This window comes from Bos javanicus, chromosome 1 (assembly GCF_032452875.1).
Source record: "Bos javanicus breed banteng chromosome 1, ARS-OSU_banteng_1.0, whole genome shotgun sequence".
Taxonomy (NCBI): Eukaryota; Metazoa; Chordata; class Mammalia; order Artiodactyla; family Bovidae; genus Bos; species Bos javanicus.
Window position 1 is genome coordinate 110,183,435 of NC_083868.1, and position 26,727 is coordinate 110,210,161.

A 26,727-nucleotide genomic window follows, 5' to 3' on the forward strand; every position below is an offset into this window, starting at 1 on the left:
TCATTCAGCATCTCAGTGAGCATCAGTGAGCTATTTCTGCAGCTTGTTTGTGGGGTCTTACTCTATCTAAGGCACTGTGTTAACCCTTAGAGGGATAACAAAGATAGCCTATTCCTTAAAGGAGGTAATTTTAATGACCTACAGAGTGTTTTATAAATTCTACTGAAAAAGATATTTGGCACTGTTAATGTCATTTGTAGAAAAACCTCTTTCCTCCAACATAATAAAATTCAGATAGATTTTTCTTGCTTCATAGAATGGAAGAGTCCCATCAATTTACATAAAATTAACAAAACCATGAGTGTATACAGTCCATATGAAATGTTCTTATTCTAATAATTTTGATACAAACAGACCAGCATATATAAGTTTTCTAGAAAATTCCTGGCATGAATTTCATATGAAAGACATGCTTTGGAGAGCTAGATAAGAATATGGTAGATGACCATAAAAGCTGCTTTTGGGGACTTCCTTGGCGGTTCAGTGGTTAAGATTCCTTGCTTCCACAGCAGGGGGCATGGGTTTGATCCCTGGTGGAGGAACTCAGATCCCACATGCTGCATGGTGCAACCAAAAATGCTTTTTAAAAACCCTGCTTCTCATCCTCTGAATCCTTCAAAAACTATTTCTAACATAAAGTTGCCAGAAACACCAGTGTTTCTAAACTTATGGTAGAATATGCTGTGGAAGCAATTTCAAAGACCTATGTCCATAATAGTTACTCAATTCATGTCTATTAAGTGATAAATTAAAAAATGGAGCAGATAGAGTTTTCAATTTTGAGCAGTTAAATAGAGAGAAGCACTGTTCCAAAGTATATGTGACAAGCATCTAATGCAATGGTTTTCATTCTTTTAGGAGAAAACCCAGCACTGAAATTGAATTTCTTGAGAAGCTGGAAGAAACAAAGCTCACTGTAGATGAAAATGAAGACCATGAAGAGCTCCAAGTTAAAATACAAGCTTTTGAAGACAAAATAAATGCTGAGGACAACACCCCTGGCTCTCTCAGAAGATATAGTTTGGATCAAGTTTCTAAGGAAGAAAGAAAAGGCATTAGATTTAATAGGTATAAATTTTCTTGGCTGATTTTTAGGATATGTACTTCATGTTTGCTATTAGTTTTACTGTCACACTTTTATGAAGTAGTTTTTAAATATCTTTTACCTACAGCAAAATTCATCCACAGTGCTTTCATTATCCAAAGTAGTTTGCTATATTAAAAGGAGAGTGCAAATAAAAATCACAAGTTGTGTGGCTTATTTTTTTAAAAAAACTCTTCTTAAATATAAATATGCTAACATCAAGAATGACTGGCAAAAGCTTTCCTTGATTTCTGATGAAAAAGCATTAGCAAAAGTAGAAAAAAAAAAGAATATAAATATATAACTCCACCATTTCCCAGCCAGTTTGCTGTGAAACTGATTTTTACATCTTTGTTTTGGGAAGTAGCCTAGATCTACAAAGATTTGGCTTATTTTACAATGTGTATGTTTTATCAAATCTATTAATAGCACCAATTTTCAGTTTCACACTCTAGAGGAACTTTTGCCTCAGTGTTATTCTTCTTTCTTTTCCTTGTCAGTGAACAGTAGCTCAGCTTCTTTACCTGTCTCAACCTTCCCTTTGTTTGTATTGCAGGTCAAAGAGTTTGGCTTTGCACACTGTGCTAACAAACTCCTTGAGTGCAGAGGATGGGGAAGCTATAGAGAGCAAAGATACGCCAGCCAGCATCTCTCTTTCAGAAATAGAGCCACTTGGCCAAGGACATGAGATGTCACCCTTTAAGGTAGACACTGATGGATCACAGCTAGGAAATTCTTCAGTTTCACACCAAAGTATTATACATGTAGCATCTGAGAATTTGCCAGAAGCCGTTAAAAAGAACTATCAGGAAGAAACTCCAGAGACAACCACAAGTCCTGTAGAATACCATGATAAACTCTACTTGCACTTAAAGGAGAACTTCAGTAAAGTGAAAGCATATGCTGTAGAAATGGTAAAGAAGATTCCAGTCCCTGACCAGTGTACCATTGAAGGTAAGTGACCTGAACTCCCCAAACTTAAGAAATTTCAGGCATCACTATAAAAAAAAACAAATAAAACTCCAGTAGAATAAATTGCTGAATCTTTTGTAAAATAGATAATTTGAAAACACTCGTATTATTTTGATTGCTCTTTTCTCCCAATAAATTCAGTCATCTTTTTTTATTCCATTTCAATCTACCTAAGTCCACCAACTCTGATTTTTTCAAACCTCAGAATAAATTGTTTCTGGTTTCCCATTACTAGTGTTTAAGAAAATTCTGGAAAGGGATCCATGGCCCCAAAACAGGCTCTGGGATAGGCATCCAACCAAAGGCATTTTCCATCCTCGTGCAAGAAATCTATGGGGCTCCAGGAGATTCTTCTTCTGTTTATTCAACAAGCACTTATAAAGCAGCTACTGTATGCCAGGTACTGTGCTAAAGGTTCAGTTATGAGTCAAACAAATGTACTCCGTCACCTCTTGGAGGTTAAACTGTAGACAGAAAAGATGGAAACCATGGTCAGGAGGTGATATAGGTCAGGAGCCAGTAAGAGTGTGAACTAGTCAGAAAAAATCAAAGTAAGAAAAGAACATCAGGGCCAGAACTTCCCTGAGGTGCACAATTTAAGGAGACACTAAAAAAGCTCGGTAAAATTTTAAGTGAAGTCAGAATTAGTAACGATGTCTTGCCAAGCCATATTGGAGCTGAAACAAAAGGAGTTTAGTAGTATTGATCATGTCTTTATTTGCACTTTTGATATTATTTATTCTTTTTGTGGGGCTTCCCCAGTAGCTCAGCTGGTAAAGAATCCTCCTGCAATGCAGGAGACCTGGGTTTGATCCCTGGATTGGGAAGATCCCCTAGGGGAAGGCATGGCAAGCCACTCCAGTATTCTTGCCTGGAGAATCTCCATGGACAAAGGTGTCTGGTGGGCTGCAGTCCATGGGGTCACAAAGAGTTGGACATGACCAAGCACAGCACAACATCCTTTTTGTATTTATTTTGATTTTTAAAAATATTATTTACCTTGACTGCTGAATTTTCTGATGCTCTGCTAAGTTCTGTGCCCTAGTCCTGGCCCCAGGAAAGAGGACAGGTTGGAAACACAAGAACTAAAATGGCAGCGTGCCCAAGGCAGGCTTACCCTTCTGGTAGTGGGTTGAGCAGGTGTGGGTGGCTGAAGGCACTTGGCAGCCAATTAGATCTTTCCTACAATCACTCTTATGCAGCATCCATGTTCTTCCCTTAAGATTTAGATGACAGTCCTTGCCCACCTGTAGGTCATGACATCTTTTCACAGGTTACAGCTCTCGTAGAAAAAAGCCAGGCAGCACCTCATCTAGAAAGTAGCACAGCTGTGGGATAGTGAATTTAACTCATATTTACCCACCTACTGACTATCATCCCCTTTCAAGTTTAGGGACTAGGAGGGTTTTTCAATTCTCTACTTCCTACTCCCATCTCCCACTCCAGATCAGATCAAAGAGTGGATTCTCATGCTAACAAAAGAAAAGGGGGATTCAAGCATTTGATAATGACAATTATTACTATTTAGCACATTTGTATAGAATCTTGACATTTTCTTTTTTTAATTGAAGTATAGTAGATTTACAGTGTTGTATTAGTTTCAGATGTACAGCAAACTGATTCAGTTATATATACATATGTATATTCTTTTTCAGATTCTTCTCCCTTATCAATTATTACAAAATACTGAGTTTATCTCCCTTTGCTGTATAGTAGGTCCTGTTGGTTATCTATTTTATATATAGTAGTGTACATATGTTAACCCCAAACTCCTAATTTATCCCTTCCCACCTTTCCCCTTGGGTAACCATAAGTTTGTTATCTATTGTTTGTGGATCTACTTTTGTATATAAGTTCATTTTGTATTATTTTTTCCTAGATTTCACATATAAGCAATATCATATAATATTTGTCTTTCTCTGTCCAGCTTACTTCACTTAGTGTGGTGATCTCTAGGGAATCTGACATAGTCAAAAGCATTTACATTAATTTATTGATTAGCTTTCTTAAACTTCTTTTATAAAATGGTAACAATAAAAGTGACATTGCTCATATTCAATGTAAGTTTTGGATAATTAAGTATACCAGGACTTGAAAGTAGCTGAAATCAGTAAGATTGAATTAACACAAACTCTTTAAATGGCATGTTTGGCTAATAAGTTAACACAAATGTTGGAGAATTTAATATAAGAAAGGTTAAGTGAATTTTCCAGTTTGACAGAGGATGTCAGCAGCAAAAATATTAGATACATTTTCATCTACTAGAATAGTTGGGGTTTTTTTTTTAAGTTTAATTTAAATCATCTAAGATGTGCTATACAGTGAGGTTTAATCTTGTGAAAATGTGAAAGAAAACTGGCAGAGTTACTTTAAGTATCTAGTTGTCAAAAATGTATTTCTCATGGCCTTGAATTATTTTGGGAGTTTTAGAGTTAACGAGGTGACTGGGTTTTCTCCTAAAATATTGAACGAACCCATCATTTTATTAAAATTTTTTTTCTTTTCATATTTTCTACCAGAAATGACCAGGAACTGAGAATGTACTTTTTAAGTTGGCATTTTGGATTCATTCATGCTTTTGTAATTTCCTAGAAGTTGTTGATAAATTCTCTGCACTGGGAAGTGTGTGAGGGATTGAAGATTTATATGACTCACCGTAAACACATCCACCAAGAAAGGACTCGTGCTAACTGCAGGGGACACACTGTTATTATTTCAGAGATTGTGTAAACCACTCAGCAAAACGCCAGCAGTCATCTGGCCAACACAGTTTTGCTTATGTCATGAGATTGCTCAGCTCAACAATACTGTGTTTCTTTTCTTAAAAATTTACTGAAGAAAGATTTAGGCTTAGAATCTGTGTTCTGTTTTATGTGTCATCGGTATAGAAGAGGCATATTTGGTCTTTCTTTATAAATTATGCAAAGTAATCAAGAAACAAAGAGGAAAACCATAAACACCACTTTCACAACATTAAAAGTTAAAAAGACAAATAAGCCAGCAGGAAATAAGAACAAGAACAACAACAAAGTATCAGGATTAATTTTAGACTGATTTTACAAAGTCCATGCTAAAAGGACATGACAAAACAATCTCTTAAAAAAGTTCTTTTGGTATTGGTTTGACTCATATGAAAGCAAAAAACAAGAAACTGTTCAGCTTCCTTATTTTGACCAACAAAAACATCACTTTCATATGGTTCAGCCTAATACTTCAGTAATAAAACATACTGAAAGAATAGGAGCCTCACTAGTCGCTGTACAGCAGAATTCAATATGTGGTGAATCAAGTCACAAATAGAATTTTTATCCTCAGTCAGCCATCTTATTACTGCATGATATTGATCACAGTGGGGACAGGCAATTGTGCAAATAGGTCAGCACGAATCTATCATCGTGTCTAGAAACCCCTAGGTCTTATTTAAGAATTTGGGTCAGCAGTTCATTTTGAGTATGCAAGAGCCTGTTATTCCTAAGTCAGTTATTCTCTCCTGGGCACCATTGGCCTCTGGCATAGGGGCAGATTTGCCAACCACTGAAAGTGGTGTATTCATATGAGAGTGCTAGTCTAATATCTGCCCAATTATATTTACATAAAAGACCAAAGGAATTTAGTTCAAGGATGTATTTTAAAGATCTGAATCACTGGTATTCATTTACGTGAACAAAAATGATTTAGAGTTTAAAAACAAAGCACATGATATGGAAATAAATCCTTGAAAGTCTGGCCCATCACTGGAGTTCTATAAAGGAAGATATAAAATCTTACAAGAACCCATCAATGCTGCTTTGGTTCACTTTGAAGTATTTCCTGATTGAGTGAAAATACATCCCATCTGTAGAGCACGTCAGCACAGCTGACTTGCAGAAAGCTAATTTTAAAGCTGGTAATGTAGTCCTTTCTTGAAAGACCCACATGAGTTGATTTTTCCTGATGAACAGATATGAGACTATACAAAAATTTTTTAAAAGTTCATTGTAAATATCAAGAAGCAGGTGCTATTTTCATAATTAATTACAAGTAAGACTTCCTTACTGAAATTTTGTATGCAGTCAAGTTCAACCTCATATTGGGATGACTGAGGAGGCAAAGCCCACACCAGTCCTTACCTCTTTCTCCTCAGTTGGTCCAATAAGGAGGATAATGGTAACACTGATCCACTTCATAGTTCTGGAGATGCCTTTCTTTTTTAGAGCAAATTCTTTTAATCCTAGGATTAGAATCGTTTACCCACAGACAAAGTTGTAATATTTGTAGGAAGAGAAAAATCCTAAAGTCTTTCCATACAGTTTAAGAGGGAAAAACAACAAATAGGAAGATGTTACAAATTCCCTGGAGCCTCATTTCATTGAAGTGGTCCACTGAACCCTTGTTTGGAGGGCACGTGTTAGGGGAAAAAAAATTTCTAGAGAATTTTTCTTGGTGCTTTGGAATTTATCTTGGATTACCTACTCACCAGTTGCCATTTCTCCAGAGTGAGTTTTCATCAAAAGAAGACAGGTAGGGACCTCCCTGGTGATCCAGTGGCTAAGACTCCCCACTCCCAATACAGGGAGCCCGGGTTCAATCCCTGGTCAGGGAACTAGCTCCCACATGCTGCAACTAAGAGCTCGCATGCCGTAACTAAAGAGCCTGCAAACTGGACTAAAACCTGGTGCAGCCAAATAAAAGAACAAAAAGAGAAGACAGGTAAAATGGTGGCTGAGTTCTCCCTTTCACTTTCTCCTGCCACACATATCCTGGTTTCTGTCATCTACACTGGCCCATGAGAAACATCCAGATAATACGGCTAAAGGAAGATCTACAAGTCCTTTTGAAAAGATCCCTTCTGAACCTCTCCTTTGAGTTAATATCAAATCACTGCCCTTGTTCGTCCCAAGCCAAGAACAGCTGCAAGACTTGGACAATTACGATGTCCCTGGTAAGGATATTCCACACTTAAATCTACAACCTAACTTGTCCTGGAGTTCCACTAGAGGACATCAGATAACTTTCTTATTATTTATATTTTCAAAAGCTCCTTCTTGGTACAAAAAATAAAAAGTTTGATTTTCTTTACACATTCAAATAAATGACTAAATAAAATTCCCTAACTGTGCTGTTAGACAAAGAGGTGTGCTGCTTAATTGCACCTTATTTTACCTGCTATTATCTGTGGATGAAGAGGTTTATTCATCCAACTAGAAAACGGTGCAAAGTGAAATTGGTATGCACATTGGATAAATTATCTGCCTGTAAATTAAATGAGTCAAAACTAAACCCTTGAAATTGTCAGTTCCTCTAATATAGTGTCTACCTTGTGTATGTGTCTAGCAGATTTAAAGGGATCTCGCTAATAAATAAACAGAAGCCAAAGTAAATATGTAAATTGAGCAAAAAATGCATAGGGAAGTATCTTTCAGTATATCTTGTCCTTAAAGTAGCCATGTTAAAAGAAGAAAGAGGAGGGGAAAAAAAGGAGGAGATAGCTAGGAGCAGAAGTAGTCTGCTGTGAAATATTTCGTATTCCTAAATATATTCTTCTAAATGTGTTATTTATAAAATAGAAGGCTATGTGGCATTATACTTTTATGTCTGTAATGAGGATTTTAATCTTTTTGTAAGGGAAGTTCATACTCAGGGGCTACTATCAGTCTTTTATTATTGCTGTTTGGGGACGGTCCTTACTCCCAAGCACACAGTGGTGGACGAGACGGTCCTGAGCCACCGACGGTCCCCAGCAGAAAAGTACATTTCGATCCAATTTGCCACAAACCAAATTTCAGAAAAGTGAATGTTATTTTTTTTATTTACTTTCATTATTAAACTGGCAGTATATGCCCTGTAGGGAAACAAAATGGTCCCTTGATATCATCAAATCTCATTTAAAAACTGAGCAAATCTATATTTCTAAGCTCTGCTGGTGATGAAGAGCTGGTAGCCAGGAAACTGCAAAGAGATTATAGGGCTGAGTAAAGGGTTCTGATCTGACAGAGGAAAGGGGAGGGGCCAAGGAGAGGGTTTCCTCTTGTTTGCTCCACATGAACTGCCAAACTTCAGATAATGGAGGATTTTTAAATGTTTTTCCAAAAACATAGGCAATCACACAGTTGGCAGTCAGGAATTCAGGTGTTTGACAATTTGGCAGCCATTTATTTCTATTATAGTCCATTTCCATAGAGGTGCACATTTACAAGGAGCAGATGAGTCTGTCTAAAGCAGACAGAGCTTCATGTCATGGATTAGCAGGCCCACTCAGGGTCAGGCAGAAAGAGCTAATTTAAAGGACACCAAGTCCCTGGGTTTCCTCTGTCAACATGTATGCCCTGTCCATATTAGAGACCAGAAAGAAATTATAAAAGGCTAATTTTTTCTTTTCATAATAAAATATTCAGTGGACTTTTAAAAAATAAATTATTTTATGGAAAACAATCATTTTTCAGATGAAATATGCACACCAATTATCCAACAGTCATTAAAATATTATGCCATCATTAAAATAGGCCACAAATTCAGAAGATGTCATTGCAGGAGCTCTGATGCTGCTTCTCATATCAAACCCCCTAATTTCCAAGTAGCCTTTTCAGACTGGCTTTTTTCACTTAGGTATATGAATTTAAGCTTCCTTATGCCTTTTAAAAAATTTAATAAGTTCATGGCTGCTATGAGTCTTCACTGCTGGGCAGGGGATTTTTCTAACTATGGCAAGCAGGGGCTACGTTCTGGTTGCGGTATATGGGCTTCTCATTGTGGTGACTTCTCTTGTTGCAGTGCAGACTTCCGGAGTTGTGGTGCACAGGCTGTTGCCCCGAAGCGTGTTGAATATTCCTAGACTAGGGATCAAACCCATGTGCCCTGTGTTGGCAGGCAGATTCTCAACCACTGGACCACCAGGAAAAGTTCCCTTTATGCCTTTTTGTGGCTTGATAGCTCATTTCTTTTTAGCAGTAAATATTATTCCATTGTCTGGATGTATCTACCTTTGCGGTATCATGCAGAATTGTTGTACTGCCCTAAAAATCTTCTATGCTCTGCACATTAATCCTGACTATTCTTTCTTCATTCATTCATTAATTCTACAAATATTTCTGGGTGCCTACCACAAGCCAGCATCATTCTAAGAACTGGGAACACATCAGTGAACAAAACAGGCAAATACCCTTGCCTTCACAGAGACTGTCCTAGTGGGAAAAGACATACAATAAATAATAGAAATGATAAATAAATGAAGTTTGTAGAGTGTTGAGAAGTGTTAAGTGCTATAGTAAAAGTAGAAACAGAGCTTGCAAAGCACAGGACAAAGAAAAGGATTTGCATTATATGTATATTATATATACATACAAAGTGGGCTAGTTCTAGAAAGATACCCATCATCTCTCACCACTGTTTTCTCTGAAGAACCAGATGGCTATGGGAGTGTAGGAAAATAGGAGAAAGTGGGAGGAACTTGCACATTTTAAAGTATACATTTCTGCAAGGTTTAAACTTTTTTAACAGTTTTAGAAGAACTATTTTGTAACTCCTTTCAGTAACAGAGAGGCTGAGAACTTGGCCCCAGGTGAGAAGTCCAGACTCCTCAGAATCCTGTCTAACCAGAGTCTGTAGAATTGAACTGAGGTCCCAGCTCTGACATTGGGCAGCTCCAATTCCTGCAACAGATTGCTTGATCTCCTGTGACACCAGTTCCTCACACATAACCCAAGAGTATATCACAAGGTCATGAGTTTTCAGCCTGTGCTCCCAAAAGACCATCAGGTGCCCCTTCAGAGGGCCCCAGACACTCCATCCTTCTTTATTTTCCTGCTGTACGAACCGAGCAGCTCTCAGGTAGCTGGTGTTACATATTGGTCTTCCTGAGATGTGTTTAAACCAAGAATTCCACAACCTAAAGAAATTTGAAAAGCACTCAGCTTCATCATTTTTAAGATCTGGTTATAAGATGCCTTATTCTCTAAATTAATTCTAAATGTCTTATGTCAGAGCTGGCAAAATATAAAATGTTCATTATTTGGCAACTTCTTTTCATTGATATATAGTTGATTGACAGTGTTGTGTTAGTTTTAGGTATACAGCAAAGTGATTCTGTTATATAGTTCTGAAAAGGATATATTATTTTCCATATAGGTTATTCTTTTCCATATAGCTCCTAGTGCTATACAGTCAGATCAGATCAGATCAGTTGCTCAGTCGTGTCCGACTCTTTGCCACCCCGTGAATCGCAGCACGCCAGGCCTCCCTGTCCATCACCAACTCCCGGAGTTCACTCAGACTCACGTCCATTGAGTCAGTGATGCCATCCAGCCATCTCATCCTCTAGGTCCTTGTTATTTATCTATTTTATATCCAGTAGTATATATCTGTTAATCTAAAACTAATTTATCCTTCTCCCCCACTTTCCCCTTGGTAACCATAAGTTTGTTTTCTGTCTCTGAGTCTATTTCTGTTTTGTAAATAAGTCATTTGTATAATTTTTTAGAGTCTACATATAAGTGATATCATATGATATTTGTATTTTGGCCACATTTTTAATCAGCCTCACCTTTATTGATGATTTTATATTTCTAAAGTAAGGTTTAAAATGTTAATTTTCTGCACTTGTCCAAGATAACTGTATCCATCAATTTATAATAGTTTATTGGGAGAAAATAGGCCAGATTGTTCAATAATATTTTTTCCTTTTTTAAAATTGAAGTATAGTTGATTGTTCAATACACTATCTGCTGAGATTTATCAATATCTATCAAACAGTAAATGACCAATCATGATCAATAAATTAATGTACTATATTTGTCCTAGCTGATCTATTTCTATTTAAATTGTTTGGCTTACCTTACTTAAAGGAAACTCATCTCATTTCAAATTATTGTTATAAAGGAGCCTACAAAAATATATAATAAAAAAGACATACTTTGCTTGATATGAGGAGAACAAAACAAACATATAAAAATAAAATAAATCTGGTAGTTGAGTTATTTTCCAGAATTGTATCCCTGGAAATTTTCAGTTTTTAAATGTGGTTTGCAAATTTAATTTTGAGCATTCTAGTGATCATAGTAAGGAGGAAAATAAGATTAGTTTAAGAAAACCTAGAGTGTCCATAAATAAATATGATAATTGCTTGGGGGCAGGGGAGAAGACAACTGTTTATTTGGTTGATAAGGCTGTATTCAGTGAATCTAGTTCATCAAAAATGTATTTACATTATGCAGCAAGCATATAACCCCTAAACATAACAATAGAGTAGTGGGTGTCCACTGGAGGGGCAATCTTATGGCCAAACTGGGGACTCTTAGTAATGTCTGGGGACGTTTTCGGTTGTCTGGAGGAGAGGCAGGTGCTACTGTCATCTGGTGGGTAGAGGCCAGGGATGCTGCTAAACATCTTAGAGTGAATGGACTGTGCCCTCACCCGACCCCCTTCTACTAAAACAAAGAATTATCCAACCCAAAATATCAGGAGTGACTCAGAAACGGCAACAGAGCTTTGCTTCTCAAAGTGTAGTCCATGGACCAGCAACATTGACCTCACCTGGGGACTTGTTATATACTCAGATTCTCAGGCCTCTCTTAGACCTACTGTATCAAGCATCTACAATTTAACAGGATCCCCCATGTGATTCATATGCACCTACTACTGCAACAATGAGAAATTCCAATGTGTCCTATTAGTAGAGAAAATAATTTTCTTCCTTACAGTGATTCATTGACTCTTCATTTAATTGTTGTTGTTGTTGTTGTTTAGTTGGTAAGTCATGTCTGACTTTTGCAACCCCATGGACTATAGCCTGCCAGGCTCCTCTGTCTATGGGGTTTCCCAGGCAAGGCTACTGGAGTGGGTTACCATTTCTTTCTCCAGGGGATCTTCCTATCCCAGAGATCAAACCCAAGTGCTCTGGTTGGCAGGCAGATTCTTTACCACTGAGCCACCTGGGAAGCCCCTTTCATTTAATGTTTACCTCTAAATTGAGAAGATTAGTTTTCTTCTCAAGGACATGGGGCTCAGTTATTTGGACTGTTTGTGGCACTGAATTTGTGGTTGCAGTTGTTCCTTAATTCTTCTCACAGGATATGAGTTTTCAAAAGGAAGGATTGGCTTGGAAGCCAGAAAGTTCTACTCCTTGGTATGTGAATTTGTACTTGACCTTCTGACTGTTTAGGAACATGGCATGTAGTTCCTCATGGAGGGTAGTTTCAATAACCTCAGAATACCTTGGATATCAAATATATCTTCAGTGATGCTTAGTCAAGTTGTGAAAATGAGTTAGAAACATTTGGATTACATTTCCTTTAAAATATGCATAGAGTTAAAATTAAGCAAAAATATGCTGGAGGCAATGCATGTTTTCCTAATCCCAACACCTTGAAAAATGGGTTGAGACAAGTATTTATATGTGAATACACATATCATTGGTATTTACAGGTTAATCCGATTGTACTTCGTTTTACTAAGAACTGATGTCATTGTACTTTGGACCATCTTTTCTCTACTAAATCTACATCAGATTTTCTAGGTTCTTCTAAAAATAACCTTGAAAATATTTAAATAAAAGTTATCTTTTCCAGTAAATGTAGGCAGTTACGACTATTCCTATATCCCCTATCATATCCTTCTACTGAATTTTTAATTTATAGTCATACTAGTTCATAAATACAATTATAACCTGGGGTTTTATGTTTGTTTGATTTTTTAACAAAACCTTTGAATTCTTAAAAATAATGTAATCTATATTAAGAGAATCAAGACAAGCATAGACATTTATTCTTATACAGCACTAACATTGTACAGCTTCTCCATAATTCCAATATCAAATGTACACTGAACACTTGAGATGTTTTTTAATGTTTCCAGCAATTTTGTCATGGTTAGCTTTGAATTCTCTGGACTATTGTGGATTTTTAATTTATGTGTGATAGCAAAAAGAATTACTCTGTCTTCCTGAAGTAATTCATTAGGTATATAAATTAAAGGATTTATTTGAGAATCTAAAGCACTAAAATAAGAAGCAGTTTCCAAAGCAAAGAATAAAGTATAGCACATTGCCATCCTTGGTATGTTCAAGCGTTACCTGTGAATACCTTTCTCGTAAATTATAGCCCCCTAGTGGATAAGGGTACCTATTTAAGTTCAGCTTAGAAACTAGTTTTTTAAACTCTTTGGGCTTAAGAAATTCCCAAATGTTTTTTAGTCGAGCATTATTATTGTTATTAATAACTTTTAAGCTCATGCACATTTTAAGGAAATGTAATCCACGTGTTTCAAATTCATCCTCACTTTATCCATCAAGATATAGTTTGGTAAACTGGCAAACTCTTCTGATACATATGAAATATTTTACTGATAATAGAAATCTTATCAAGTAATGATTTTTGCTGATAGTAAGAGATGTGCCCAGATCGCTGAAATTTTAACCCTATTGACTTTTGAAGACAAAAGTCTTTTTCTGGTTTTGGTCATACTCCATTTCTTCCATCTCAGTTACCGTTAAAAAACAACGCCAACAACAAAAAGAACAAAACATAATGCATAACGTGACATGGAATCATAGAATCAGACAGGGAGACATGGATTGGTTATTCTACTCAAGATAAGCTTGGAACCACCCCTATGATAAAGTAATGATTAGGTACTATAAATCAGTTAAAGAATCTAAGAAAAATTCCCCTTATTTTCTCTGTTCCAAAGCCTATACCCGCTTCAACACCACCTTTTGGGGAGGAGCCTCAAATAATTTCTATTAGCAAGTCATTCATTTGTGTTCTCATTGTTTGTCCCTTTCCACCGGAACCGAAGGGTCTAGCATTGTCCAGACAGATGAGGATCTGGAATGCGGGGGTGGAGTGTCCCCAGTGAACATCCCCAGTGTCCCCAGAGCAAGTGAAGCCCTCAGTGCCTTTATTCCTGCTCAGCCAGTGCAGGGCCCTGTGTGACAGCACCAGCCCAGAGGACAGGTAAGGTTGACATCTCTTGTGGGCAGCTGACCAGGGAAAGAAATCCATTGCAGCAGGGAGTCCAGCTGCAGTCAGCCAGCTTAGGCCTTCTCAGGTCACTGCCTTCGTCAGATGAATGACCTTCCAAAAAATACTTCTTTGGGCCCCAAAAGGGGATTCCTGGAGCCGTTCCCTATCCTTGCATGAAGTTCCCACATGGGCAAGCAGCTATGGTCTTTTCAGCATGGGGAGCTTCAACCCAGTCCAGGGAGAGACAGAGTAGCACTTGGAGCCTGAAGAGATTTCCTTGGACCCTAGAGCAGGACTCAGCGTGCCTTTCTTTACATTTCCAATACCTTGGCTTTTAGGGCTCTAGCTTCAATAACTCTTATCTAACATCCCCCACTCGCACACACTTTGTGAGATATGTACTGAGAGTATCGCAGTTTGGAGTCCCAGACACAAAGCTGGAGCGGGGCGTCCGTCACTCCAGCCCCTGCAACTGAGATGAGAAGCAGGCCACACGGGGCTCTGAATCAGTATTGGTTACATCCCAGCAGGCTCTGGACCCTCTCTATTCCTGATGCCCAACACAGTGCCAGACACAGAGCAGGTGCTCAATGCACACAGCTGAATGAATGAACGAATGAACAGGCAAATGAACCAACAAAGAGCAGGAGCAGGCCTGCCCAGAACCTGACCTTCGATGTGCGACTGAATTTCACCTTTTTGTCAAGTGGGCTTTCACATTGCATGTAATATTTCACTTACAGTTAGATTGGCGGCCTTTATTTCAATAGGAAAAGAAAAGTTTAGGATGTTATTATGCAACATAAAAGATTGAGAATACGCAGAGACGGCCACAAAGAAAGAAATTAGATCTCAAACTCAGCATTAAAAAAGAGGCAAAATGGTTAATTATTTGCTTGCAATACGTGCATGCTATTTTTCAAAACATTTGCTAGATTGAAGGAAATACTGAATCAGTGAAAACTGATCATTGTTAGTTCTATTTAGATAAACGAGCTTCTTTATAGTTATTCATACAATTAGAGGAGAAAGTGCAGGAGTGAGGCTGTGGGATACAGTGGTTAGACGCATGGGTTCAGGCAGCCAGAGTCGGGGCCAAGAGTCACTATTCTGTAGTAATGGCCACTGTGTATTGAGAATTAAGTGAGCTATGTACCAAAAAAAAAAAATTATTCCTGAAAGTTTTGGTATTCTAAACTCAAAATTCAATCAATATTCATGTTGTAGGCTCCAGCTATCATTGACATTAATTACATGTGGATTTTCATCTGTAGGAAAAAATGGGGTGGGGAAGGCAAGGGACAGTGTAACTCCCCACAGCCTCCACTGCCTCTGCTTGTATATAGGAAAGGCGTGAGCTGAGCAATGGATGGATAGCTCTGTCTCCTGTGGGGAGAATGATCTTATTCTTCACACTAAAAATGGCACATATGAGCTGGAAGAAACTGTCAAATTATTTATATCCAGTGGATGTTTTCCAGACACAGTTCTTAGTTGCTGAGTATTTTGCATCTCTGAGACTGTGATTGCCTGAAATTTTTTGTGTACACAACAAAAAACTCATCACTTATCCTTCAGAAGGCTAGTGCACTGTGATAATTTTGTGACAGCTGATTAATTGAATTTATCAACCAATAGCACAACCCAATTCTAATCCATTTACTAGTGGAAAAAACTCCAACTGAAGTTAATTTTTTATCATTATCAAAGTATAATGTTTACTGTAAAAATTTGGAAAATAGAGAAAGGATTAAAGAAAATTATCCTTAGTCTTACCAGTTTACCACTGTTAGAAGTTTTATGTATTTCCTTCCAAGACTGCATTGGAAAGCATTTTGACCTTTTCAGGAAGGGCTATTTTTCAAAGATGATGAAAAATACTTTTTAATCAGATGGTGAAAATGTGGATTTCAAAAACATAGACTAATTTAAAAGTTCAATTGAAAAATCTAAGCCAGCAATGTATAATTATAACTACATTTTGCTACAAAAATTAAGCAGGATAATCTTTTAAACGAAATACTTTTGTTAAAGCACCAGAGACAACATACCTGCTAGTAAGTTAGCGTTAATTAGTATGTGAAGAATTCTCAGGTTTCAGATAAAAATTATCAGATTTTTTATGAATAACATCTCACAGCTATATTGAATCTAAATCAGTATCTTTCTTTCAAAGGATATTCTTTTGCCATACCTTAGTAAAATATGTTTCTTTCCTACCTGTGGCATCCTCTTTGATACTAAGATTAAATGTAATAATTCAAAAATTTTTAACATCTTTCAAACGTTTGAAACATAGAGAAATATTTACATCAAGCCTTGCACTATTAATCATTGTTACCAGCTTGCATTCTAGACTGGAGATTGGCAAATTTTTTCTGTAAAAGATCAAATAGTAAATATTTTGGGCAGAGACAATCCAGAGGTTTCTATTGCAACTACCCAACTCTGTCACTGTAGTGTAAATGCATGGGTGGGCATGACTGAGTTCCAATAAAACTTTATTTATACAAATAAGCAGTGAATCAGACTTGACCAACAGCTGTAGCTTATCAAACCTTATTCTAGACAGTCAGTTTTTACTGGGTGTCACATTCATCTAGTACACACAAGACTTGCAGTAAACATGGCTGGTTGAACCCATGTTTATCTCCACTACCACTAAAATGCCACATAAATAATAATGTGGAATTAAAAAGTATAAACTTAGGAGAATAGAGAAAACAGCAGACGAAGGATGTCAACAGAATGTTCGGCAGAGTAAAGGAGATGCAACCTTGGCAGTAAACAGTGCCTAGGTAATGTCGTTTGTGGTCCATGGGAGGTGCACATGAGAGGGCGTTTGTAAGTTCTCCTGAGCTCTAGTGATCTAGTTAGGGTTGGAGGCAGCAAACTGCTTCTCAGGAAAATTGGGCCTAACCCGATGCAGTCACTGCCGGAGCTGCCATGCTTAGCTTATTTGCAAAACTCAAAGTCACTGAATGAGGGTAGGGGTGGTCTTGACTCCAGCTGTAAATGTCTTAATATTCAGTGGGCTTTTTAAATGAGAAGAATAGTGCCAACAAGAACGAGCAGTTTAACTGTTCGTGCTTTTTTTAGAGCTATTAAGCTATTTTGAAACTCCCTCCAACCTTCTTTCTGAGACCCTAGGTAATAATTTGCTCCTGTTTGTACAGTCACTTCTAGTCCTCAGTGATGAATTTCCTCACCTGAGGATGGAAGGGGCAGGAAGTTGGAAGACAAGGAATGGCAGAAAGCAGGTTTCTGGGTACTGATTTGCATGTCTGGGTCTCTGTCCACAGAAGAAAGCTCAGACCAAGGAAGGCTGGTAGCTATGGTGCCAGATGGGCTATTCGGGTGTCTAACTTCACAGCCCTCCGTTGGCCAAGCAAACAAAGCCATGTGCTCTGTTGTGACCCATACAAACTTCAAGGGTCACTGGGGTCATATATAACAAGCTTCCCTAACTCTGAGCCAGTAACTCCCATCTCCTTTTCCCAGCAGAATGTTTAGAGAATTGAAGAGAAAAAAAAGATATGCAAACTTGATTTAGTTTAGTTTTTTTTTTTTTGAGATAGACCCTTTTTGTGCTCCTTTCTCCCTTTTGTCTCAAAACAGACACTAGTTATATTCAGGTCCTGCTTGCTCTATTCAGAGGGAAAAACATTGGACTTCTTGAGTTATTGCAAACACTATCCCATTATTGTGTTTCCTTTGATTTGACTTGAATGAATCTTATCTTCTCCCTCTCTGTGATGTTCTCATCTCCTGTCTCAGTTCATTGTATTTGCATTTCTTTCTCCCACGCACATTCCTTTCATTCTTTAGTATCTGTCTACTTTGTTTGAGAATGTCAAAGTAAAAACACCCCCAAGACCCCATACACACAAACTTTGGACTTTTCCTGAGCAGCTTTTCAGAGAGCATTTCACTGAGTCTAAGGCATCCTAATATTGATGGAGGTGATTAGGTGAAGAGGCTGTTCACTGATCTTCCATTTTGGCAAAAAGTAAAATTAAAATCAAATTCAGCAGTCTTTTCTTCCCTCTGGGTATAGAAAAGGCGTGGAATACAAGGAACCGTGAACCCTTCCTGGTGGTAGAGCTTTAGCTCTGCCTACTCTGCCCATCTGATGCCGCCTGCTCCTGGTGCCTCTGGTTCTCCACCTACTGGACTTTACATTAATGTGGATACTGAAGGCACCCTCTGTAAGCACATGTGCAGACAGCCTGCAGGTTTTACCCTTGGATTTAAGTGATAATTAATTGTACTGGGGGAAAGCTTGACCCAGTAAGATGAGAGAGCTGTAAGAGTGGGCATTTGCCACATTGGACCTGCAGGAAGAACTTTGGCCATCTCACTCAGAGCCAAGTGCAAGTGATTCAAACAGAGAGGAGTTATAAACTTAATAAGGAAATAAATTAACTCTACTACCTTTTATTTTGCTCTTTATTACCATTTTATTCTTGGAGCACAGTATAGTCAACATGGTTTCCTATAAATTCACTGGGTCTGATTTGAGTTGCTTTTTGTGAATGTGGTCTTTCTTTATATACAATTTTATTTATGTATTTATTTTGGGCTGTGCTGGGTCTTCGCTGCTGCTCGGGGTTTTCTCTAGTTGCGGTTCTTGGCCTTCTCACCGCGTTGGCTTCTTTGTGGTAGAGCACAGACTCTAGGGCTCGGCCTTCAGTAGTTCAAGCACGTGAGCTCAGCAGTTGTGGCTCCCGGGCTCTAGAGCACAGGCTCAACAGATGTGGCGCACGGGCTTAGCTGCTCTGCGGCAGCATGTGGAATTTTCCCGAATCAGGGGTCTAACCCCTGTATTCTCTGCCAATGAATCCCCACCAGGGATTCAAGCCTGAATGTGGTCTCTTGAAGCTGGAAGGTCTTTTGTAAGCCATCCTTCTATATAGGCTTAGGAATTAGACTCCTCTTGGCAGCCAAAAATATGGAATTTTCAAAGTTGTATTCCAAGAGTTGCCAGAGGATCTTAGATGTAATCCAGGCCAAGTTAGCTTTGAAGTCACCTATCGTGGGTGAGATTTATACACATTTAAAAAGAAAAAAACTAGGCTACCAGATCTACCACAGCCTTTGATGGCAGTGTACATCAGCCCCACAGCCCAGGTTCTTTCCCATCATGGAGCCCAAAGCTGGGCCTGTCTGCCTTCATCCTTCACTTTGCTCACCCTTGCCAGTCCTAGAAGTCTTGACACAAATGTTGCTTCCTCAGAGCAGACCTCTCTGACCATCACCCCAGTGTAAATTAGCTGTTCTCATACCATTCTTTGGGAGTTTTTTTCCTTCTTCTTTTTCCTTCGTAGTACTTATCACAGTTGTATTTTTGTGCATTATTCTTTTTGCTTGCATCCTACTAGATAAAATGAGCAACGCATCTTTTATTTACTGTATATTCTATGTCTGTACTGTAGGATCTCAGTAAACACATGTTGAATGAATGACCTTTTAAAAATTCCTATGAGTCTATATCTATACTGTATTAAATTCCTTTTGATATGTTTTTTTACTGCTTAGGAAAACCAAAATTCAAGGTACTTTTTAAAAAAAAAATTACTTATTTATTTGGCTGCATTGAGTTTTAGTTGTGGCATGCGGGATCTTTTATTTTTTAAGTTGCCTATGCCAAAGCCTTTGACTGTGTGGATCACAATAAACTGTGGAAAATTCTGAAAGAGATGGGAATACCAGACCACCTGACCTGCCTCTTGAGAAACCTGTATGCAGGTCAGGAAGCAACAGTTAGAACTGGACATGGAACAACAAACTAGTTCCAAATAGGAAAAGGAGTACGTCAAGGCTGTATATTGTCACCCTGCTTATTTAACTTCTATGCAGAGTACATCATGAGAAACGCTGGGCTGGATGAAGCACAAGCTGGAATCAAGATTGCTGGGAGAAATCTCAATAACCTCAGATATGCAGATGACACCACCCTTATGGCAGAAAGTGAAGACGAACTAAAGAGCCTCTTGATGAGAGTGAAAGAGGAGAGCAAAAAAGTTGGCTTAAAACTCAACATTCAGAAAACTAAGATTATGGCATTCGGTCCCATCACTTCATGGCAGATAGCTGAGGAAACAGTGGAAACAGTGTCAGACTTTATTTTTCTGGGCTCCAAAATCACTGCAGATGGCAATTTCAGCAATGAAATTAAAAGATGCTTACTCCTTGGAAGGAAAGTTATTACTAACCTAGACAGCATATTCAAAAGCAGAGACATTACTTTCCCAACAAAGGTCTTTCTAGTCAAGGCTATGGTTTTTCCATTGGTCATGTATGGATGTGAGAGTTGGACTATAAAGAAAGCTGAGCACTGAAGAATTGATGATTTTGAACTGTGGTATTGGAGAAGACTCTTGAGAGTTCCTTGGACTGCGAGGAAATCCAACCAGTCCATCCTAAAGGAGATCAGTCCTGGGTGTTCATTGGAAGGACTGATGTTGAGGCTGAAACTCCAATACTTTGACCACCTGATGCAAAGAGCTGACTCATTGGAAAAGACCCTGATGCTGGGAAAGATTGAGGAGACAACAGAGGATGAGATGGTTGGATGGCATCACTGACTCAATGGACATGGGTTTGGGTGGACTCTGGGAGTTGGTGATGGACAGGGAGGCCTGGCGTGCTGCAGTTCATGGGGTCACAAAGAGTTGGACACAACTGAGTGACTGAACTGAACTGAACTGATGTGGGATCTTTAGTTACAGCATACAAACTCTTAGTTGTAGCATGCAAGATCTAGATCTAGTTCCCTGACCAGGGATCACACCTGGGCTCCAAGCATTGGGAGCATGGAGTCTTGGCCACCAGACCACCAGGAAAGTCCCCCAAAACCAATCTTTTAGAAGGAGCTCTATTAGTGCAATCTAATCTTTGTATGTCTGGATATTTTAGATTCTATTTTTTACAACTTCTATTTTGACTACCTTCTTTCTAGCTAGCTATTCCCTCTCCCCCTTAAACAAGAAAAGAGAGAATTACTACAAAATATTGAACAAAGAAATATATGTATATCATAAATATTAGAAATAGACCACCATTTGTTTTCTGTAATTGTTTGTCTTTGTATCCGTGTTAATATCAAGGGGCTATATATTCATCACCACGAATTTCAGTTTCAGTTTTAGTTTAGTTTCTCAGTCATGTCCAACTCTTTGAGACCCCATGGATTGTAACATGCCAGGCTTTCCTGTCCATAGTCAACTCCCGGAGCTTGCTCAGACTCATGTCCATAGAGTCGGTGCTGCCATCCAACCATCTTGTCCTCTGATGTCCCCTTCTCCTCCCACCTTCAATCTTTCCCAGCATCAGGGTCTTTTCTAATGAGTCAGTTCTTCACATCAGGTGGCCAAAGTATTGGAGCTTCAGCCTCAGTCCTTCCGATGAATATTCAGAAATGATTTCCTTTGGGATTGACTGACTGGTCTGATTTCCTTGCTGTCCAAGGGACTCTCAAGAGTCTTCTCCAACACCACAGTTCAAGAGCATCAGTTCTTCAGCTCTCAGTTTTCTTTATGGGATTATTCCTCTAGTTTCTAGCTCCAGTACTTTCCCACATGGACTTGCTCTTTCCAAATGGGTTGTCTCATCATGAGTAAGAATAGCTAACTTTACTGAGCATCTTTCTCAGTAAATGAATATTTATTGAATAAAAGGATAACTGAATAATTGTTTTTCATTAATCTTGATGAAAAGCATGTACCATCTAGTGATCATTATCCTCATTTTATAGATGAAAAAAGAGAAAGTCAAATAGCCAAAGTAATATGGCCAGTAGATGCCAAAATCAGGACTCAACCCTAAATATATGACCTTGTTGCTGTCTGTCCATCCCACGCTGCCTTTTTGGAAGTTCTGTTTTCATCCACATCCATACATTTGCCCACATCATTGCTCCTCTGGGTTCCCTCTATTCCACTTCTCTAGGCCCACCAATTCATCACCTCTAGATCAGTCTTACAATCTCTGTCCTCAGTGATGGCAGGTACTGTTCATCTTGTACTTTGCCTTGGATTGCTTTTTAAAATATGTACGTATATGTATTCATATACTACTAACAGCTCTTAAATTGTGAGACTCTTCAATGAGTCTTTTTCTAGTTTCAATATCCAGCCCAATGCACCACACTTGATAAATCTCCAAAGTAGTTGATAATGATGATGTTAGATATTTCCCTGGTGCCAGATGTCAAATGAAATCAACCTTCTTCAAGCTTACTAGCTGTTCATATTGTTATGGCAACTGCATCAATGGCAGGTTATCTCTAACATCTTTCAGAATTTATGCTCTAAGATTACAGCTCATATACATTCCTCAGAAGCTTTCAGTTATACTGTGGCCTGCAGTATTGAGTTTCCCTTAAGTCTAGAATTATGTTCTAAAATTAGCTTCCATATTCATAGTGTAACTCAGAACTGGCTACACAAAATTAGTTGCTTTCTATTCAGTGAAACTTCTTTGAGCAGTAGCAAATGAAACAAGATGCTCCCTAGTTTTCCCATGTCAGACACATGATTGCGAAATCAACTTCCTAGTGGACATCTTAGGAAAGCCAGGCTCAATTAGGAATTGCTAAAAGCCACTTCAAAGAACTTGAGACAATAGACATGTATGTTTGGAGTGCAACTTGCAACAACCTATCTGACATCATCCAACCTCTTGGTCAATACATATCACTGTCTTAGGAGTGTTTTGTTGAGGTTGTCAAGGGGCGGTGAGGCCAGAATTACTTAGTTCAGAACCACCAACCAGAGAGAAGACTGACGTGGATGACTCACATGTAGACAATCTTAGGATCATCTTCTTTTCCTCCGGGGGGAGAAATGTAAACAGACCCATTTTACTAGAGTTTAATACTAAAATTTCCTGTGCCCTAAATCTGGTGTCTGTTACACATTTTGCAGAATCATGAAGTAATTGGTAGCATGTGGCGTGGTACCTGCAGGGGATCAGGGTTTGCCTGACTAACCTCCATACAACTATTTATATATCTCTGCTTGGTGGAGCCAAATGTTTATTTATAACACATGGGCTTCCACTGACTCCATGTGACCACAGAGTGACTCTGTATCATTGCCAGAAATCAACCACATTTGCATCATGCAAAAAATACAGATATAAACTTATTTATATATAGACACATCCATATATGTGTGTATTTAATTTAAAACTCGTATAAGTTCCAAAATTACTTTCATGTCTGCAAATTGTGCTAGCTTCAATGAAAATATCCCAGATTTGTTTCTGATCATATCACTGTTGACTACTTTGTATCCTTACTATTTGGACATCTAACTTGTATTTGCTGACCATCAAGAATACATGGTAGTTTTGATTTGTGTGTCTCTTATAATGAGTAGTGTTGAGCATCTTTTCATGTGTTTCTTGGCCATATGTATATCTTCTTTGGAGAAATGTCTGTTTAGGTCTTCTGCTCATTTTTTGATTGAACTGTTTATTTGACTGATATTGAGCAGTATGAGCTGCTTATGTATTCTGGAAATTAATCCTTTTTCAGTTGTTTCATTTGCAATTATTTTCTGTCATTCTGAGGGCTGTCTTTTAATCTAATTTATTGTTTCATTTGCTGTGCAAAAGCTGTTAAGTTTAATTAGGTTACATTTATTACCACCTCACATCAGTTATAATGGCTATCATCAAAAAATGTACAAATAATAAATGCTGGAGAGGATATGGAGAAAAGGGAACTCTCCTACATTGTTGGTGGGAATGTAAACTGATGCAGCCACTATGGAGAACAGCATGGAGATTCCTTAAAAATCTAGGAATAAATCTACTATATGACCCAGCAAGCCCACTACCAGGCATATACTCTGAGAAAACCATAATTCTAAAAAACACATGTATCCCAGTGTTCATTGCAGCACTATTTACATAGCCAGGTTGCAACATGGAAGCAACCTAGATGTTCATCAACAGAAGAATGGATACAGAAGATGTACATGTATGCAATGAAATATTACTCAGCCATTTTTAAAAAAAAGCAAATTTGAGTCAGTTCTAGTGAGGTGGATGAACCTCGAGCCTGTTATACAGTGTGAAGTAAGTCAGAAAGAGAAAAACAAGTATAGTATATCAACACATATATATGAAATCTAGAAAAATAGTATTGACAAATCTATTTGCAGGGAAAGAATGGAGATGCAGATGCAGAGAATGGACTTGTGGACACAGTGAGGGAGGGAGAGAGTGGGACAATGGAGAGAGTAGCATCAACATATATATGCTATCGTGTGTAAGGTGGATAGCTGGTGAGGAGTTTCTGTGCAGCACAGGGAGCCCAGTCTGGCACTCTGTGATGACTTGGAGGGATGGAATGAGGGAAGGGAGGGAGGCTCTGGAGGGAGGGGATATATGTATAATTATGGCTATTTCTGCTTTATTGACTATGCCAAAGCCTTTGACTGTGTGGATCACAACAAACTGTGGAAAATCCTGAAAGAGATGGGAATAACAGACCAACTGACCTGCCTCTTGAGAAACCTATATGCAGGTCAGGAAGCAACAGTTAGAACTGGACATGGAACAACAGACTGGTTCCAAATAGGAGAAGGAGTACGTCAAGTCTGTATATTGTCACCCTGCTTATTTAACTTCTATGCAGAGTACATCATGAGAAACACTGGGCTGGAAGAAGCACAAGCTGAAATCAAGATTGCTGGGAGAAATATCAATAACCTCAGATATGCAGATGACACCACCCTTATGGCAGAAAGTGAAGAGGAACTAAAAAGCCTCTTGATGAAAGTGAAAGAGGAGAGTGAAAAAGTTGGCTTAAAACTCAACAATCAGAAAACTAAGATCATGGCATCTGGTCCCATCATTTCATGGGAAATAAATGGGGAAACAGTGGAAACAGTGTCAGACTTCATTTTTTGGGGCTCCAAAATCACTGCAGATGGCAATTTCAGCAATGAAATTAAAAGATGCTTACTCCTTGGAAGGAAAGTTATGACCAACCTAGGTAGCATATACAAAAGCAGAGACATTACTTTGCCAACAAAGGTCCGTCTAGTCAAGGCTATGGTTTTTCCAGTGGTCATGTATGGATGTGAGAGTTGGGCTGTGAAGAAAGCTGAGCGCCCCGAAGAATTGATGCTTTTGAACTGTGATATTGGAGAAGACTCTTGAGAGTCCCTTGGACTGCAAGGAAATCCAATCAGTCCATTCTAAAGGAGATCAGCCCTGGGATTTCTTTGGAAGGACTGATGCTAAAGCTGAAACTCCAGTCCTTTGGCCACCTCATGTGAAGAGTTGTGCTGCGATTCATGGGATCGCAAAGAGTCGGACATGACTAAGTGACTGAACGGAACTGAACTGAACTGAACTGAACTGAATGGCTATTACATGCCATATGAAGCCAACACAGAAGCCAACACAACACAGTAAAAATTAAAAAATTAAAAATAATGACAATTTGAAAAAATTTTTAAAGTACATGGTAGCAGAACTTGCCTGGTGGCTCAGAGGTTAAGACTTCACCTTTCCACCTCAGGAGGCATAGGTTTGATACCTGGCCCAGGAACTAAGATCCCTCATGCCACAGAGTGTGGCCATAAATAAACAAACAGGTTTATATTTCATGTATTAAAAAAAATCAAGAGTACATGGTAGGAAACAGTTGAGTTCTTCCAAATGAACTTCCACCGGAGATTTTATAATTGGGTAAGTGCTCAAGTTCCTCTTCCTAGAGCTGAGTCAGACTCATCACTGTGGTTGGAAGGTGCACTCTTTCTAATGGTTACCAGAAATTGACTGAAGTAATAATCAGTGCAGTCACTTAAAGATAAGTTCAATTTTTAGTTTTGTTTCATAAGTTATATTTCATTATTCTTACCTTGGGAGAAGTATTGTCTGGAAATATTAGAAACGATATTAAAACTAAGCCACAAATGTGAATGATGTTGCCACAATAACCTTTTTCTATAATTATGAGAAGTCAGTCCTTCAATCAGAAATGACTCCTATTTGATTACAATTTCTAAGGGCAGGTATTCATCTGTCTGCACAATTAGGGAATAAGGAAAGTGATTGCAGAAGTCACTGTTTAGGTACATCTCTTTCACAGTTAATATGACAGTTTGTTTTTATATTTGGACATTATAAGAACAAAAAAATAATTGTTTAAAAATATATGACCATTCCTCAAGAAATTACATGTAGAATTACCTTATGATTCAGCAGTTCCATTCCGAGGTATATACCCAAAAGAATTGAAAACTGGTATTCAAACATATACATCCACTGCATAAATGTTCATTGCAGTTCTAGACACAGAAACCAAAAGCTCGAAACAACCAGAGTGTCCATCAATGATTGACATTGAATAGGTATCAAAGTGTAGCATATCCAGCAGAGGGTAGGTAGCCATTAAAAGAATGAATTCTGGTACATGTTATCTCTTGGATTAACATGCTAAATGAAAGAAGTCAGACACAAAAGGCCACATATATATGACTCCATTTATATGAAATATCCAGAATAAGCAAATCCATAGGAACAAAATGTAGATTTGTTGTTGCCAAGGGCTAAGGGGATGGGAAATGACTGCTTAATGGGTACAGGGTTTCCATTTGGAGTAATGAAAAGAGCTAGAACTAGATAGAGGTGATGAGCCTACTCTTTGATAAAGACCCTGATGCTGGGAAAGATTGAAGGCAGGAGGAAAAGTGGGCATCAGAGGATGAGATG

At 38.3% G+C, this 26,727-nt stretch overlaps 1 protein-coding gene across 4 annotated transcripts in view; it reads left to right on the plus strand.

Moving 5' to 3' along the window:
• VEPH1 (ventricular zone expressed PH domain containing 1) overlaps positions 1-26,727 on the plus strand; it is a 277,180-nt gene that overhangs the window by 171,673 nt on the left and 78,780 nt on the right. For all 4 annotated transcript variants that reach the window (XM_061417635.1, XM_061417655.1, XM_061417624.1 and 1 more), the window contains exons 8-9: positions 859-1,068; positions 1,641-2,038. In XM_061417635.1, the coding sequence (XP_061273619.1) occupies positions 859-1,068; positions 1,641-2,038 (608 nt within the window). The remainder of the gene's footprint in view (positions 1-858; positions 1,069-1,640; positions 2,039-26,727) is intronic.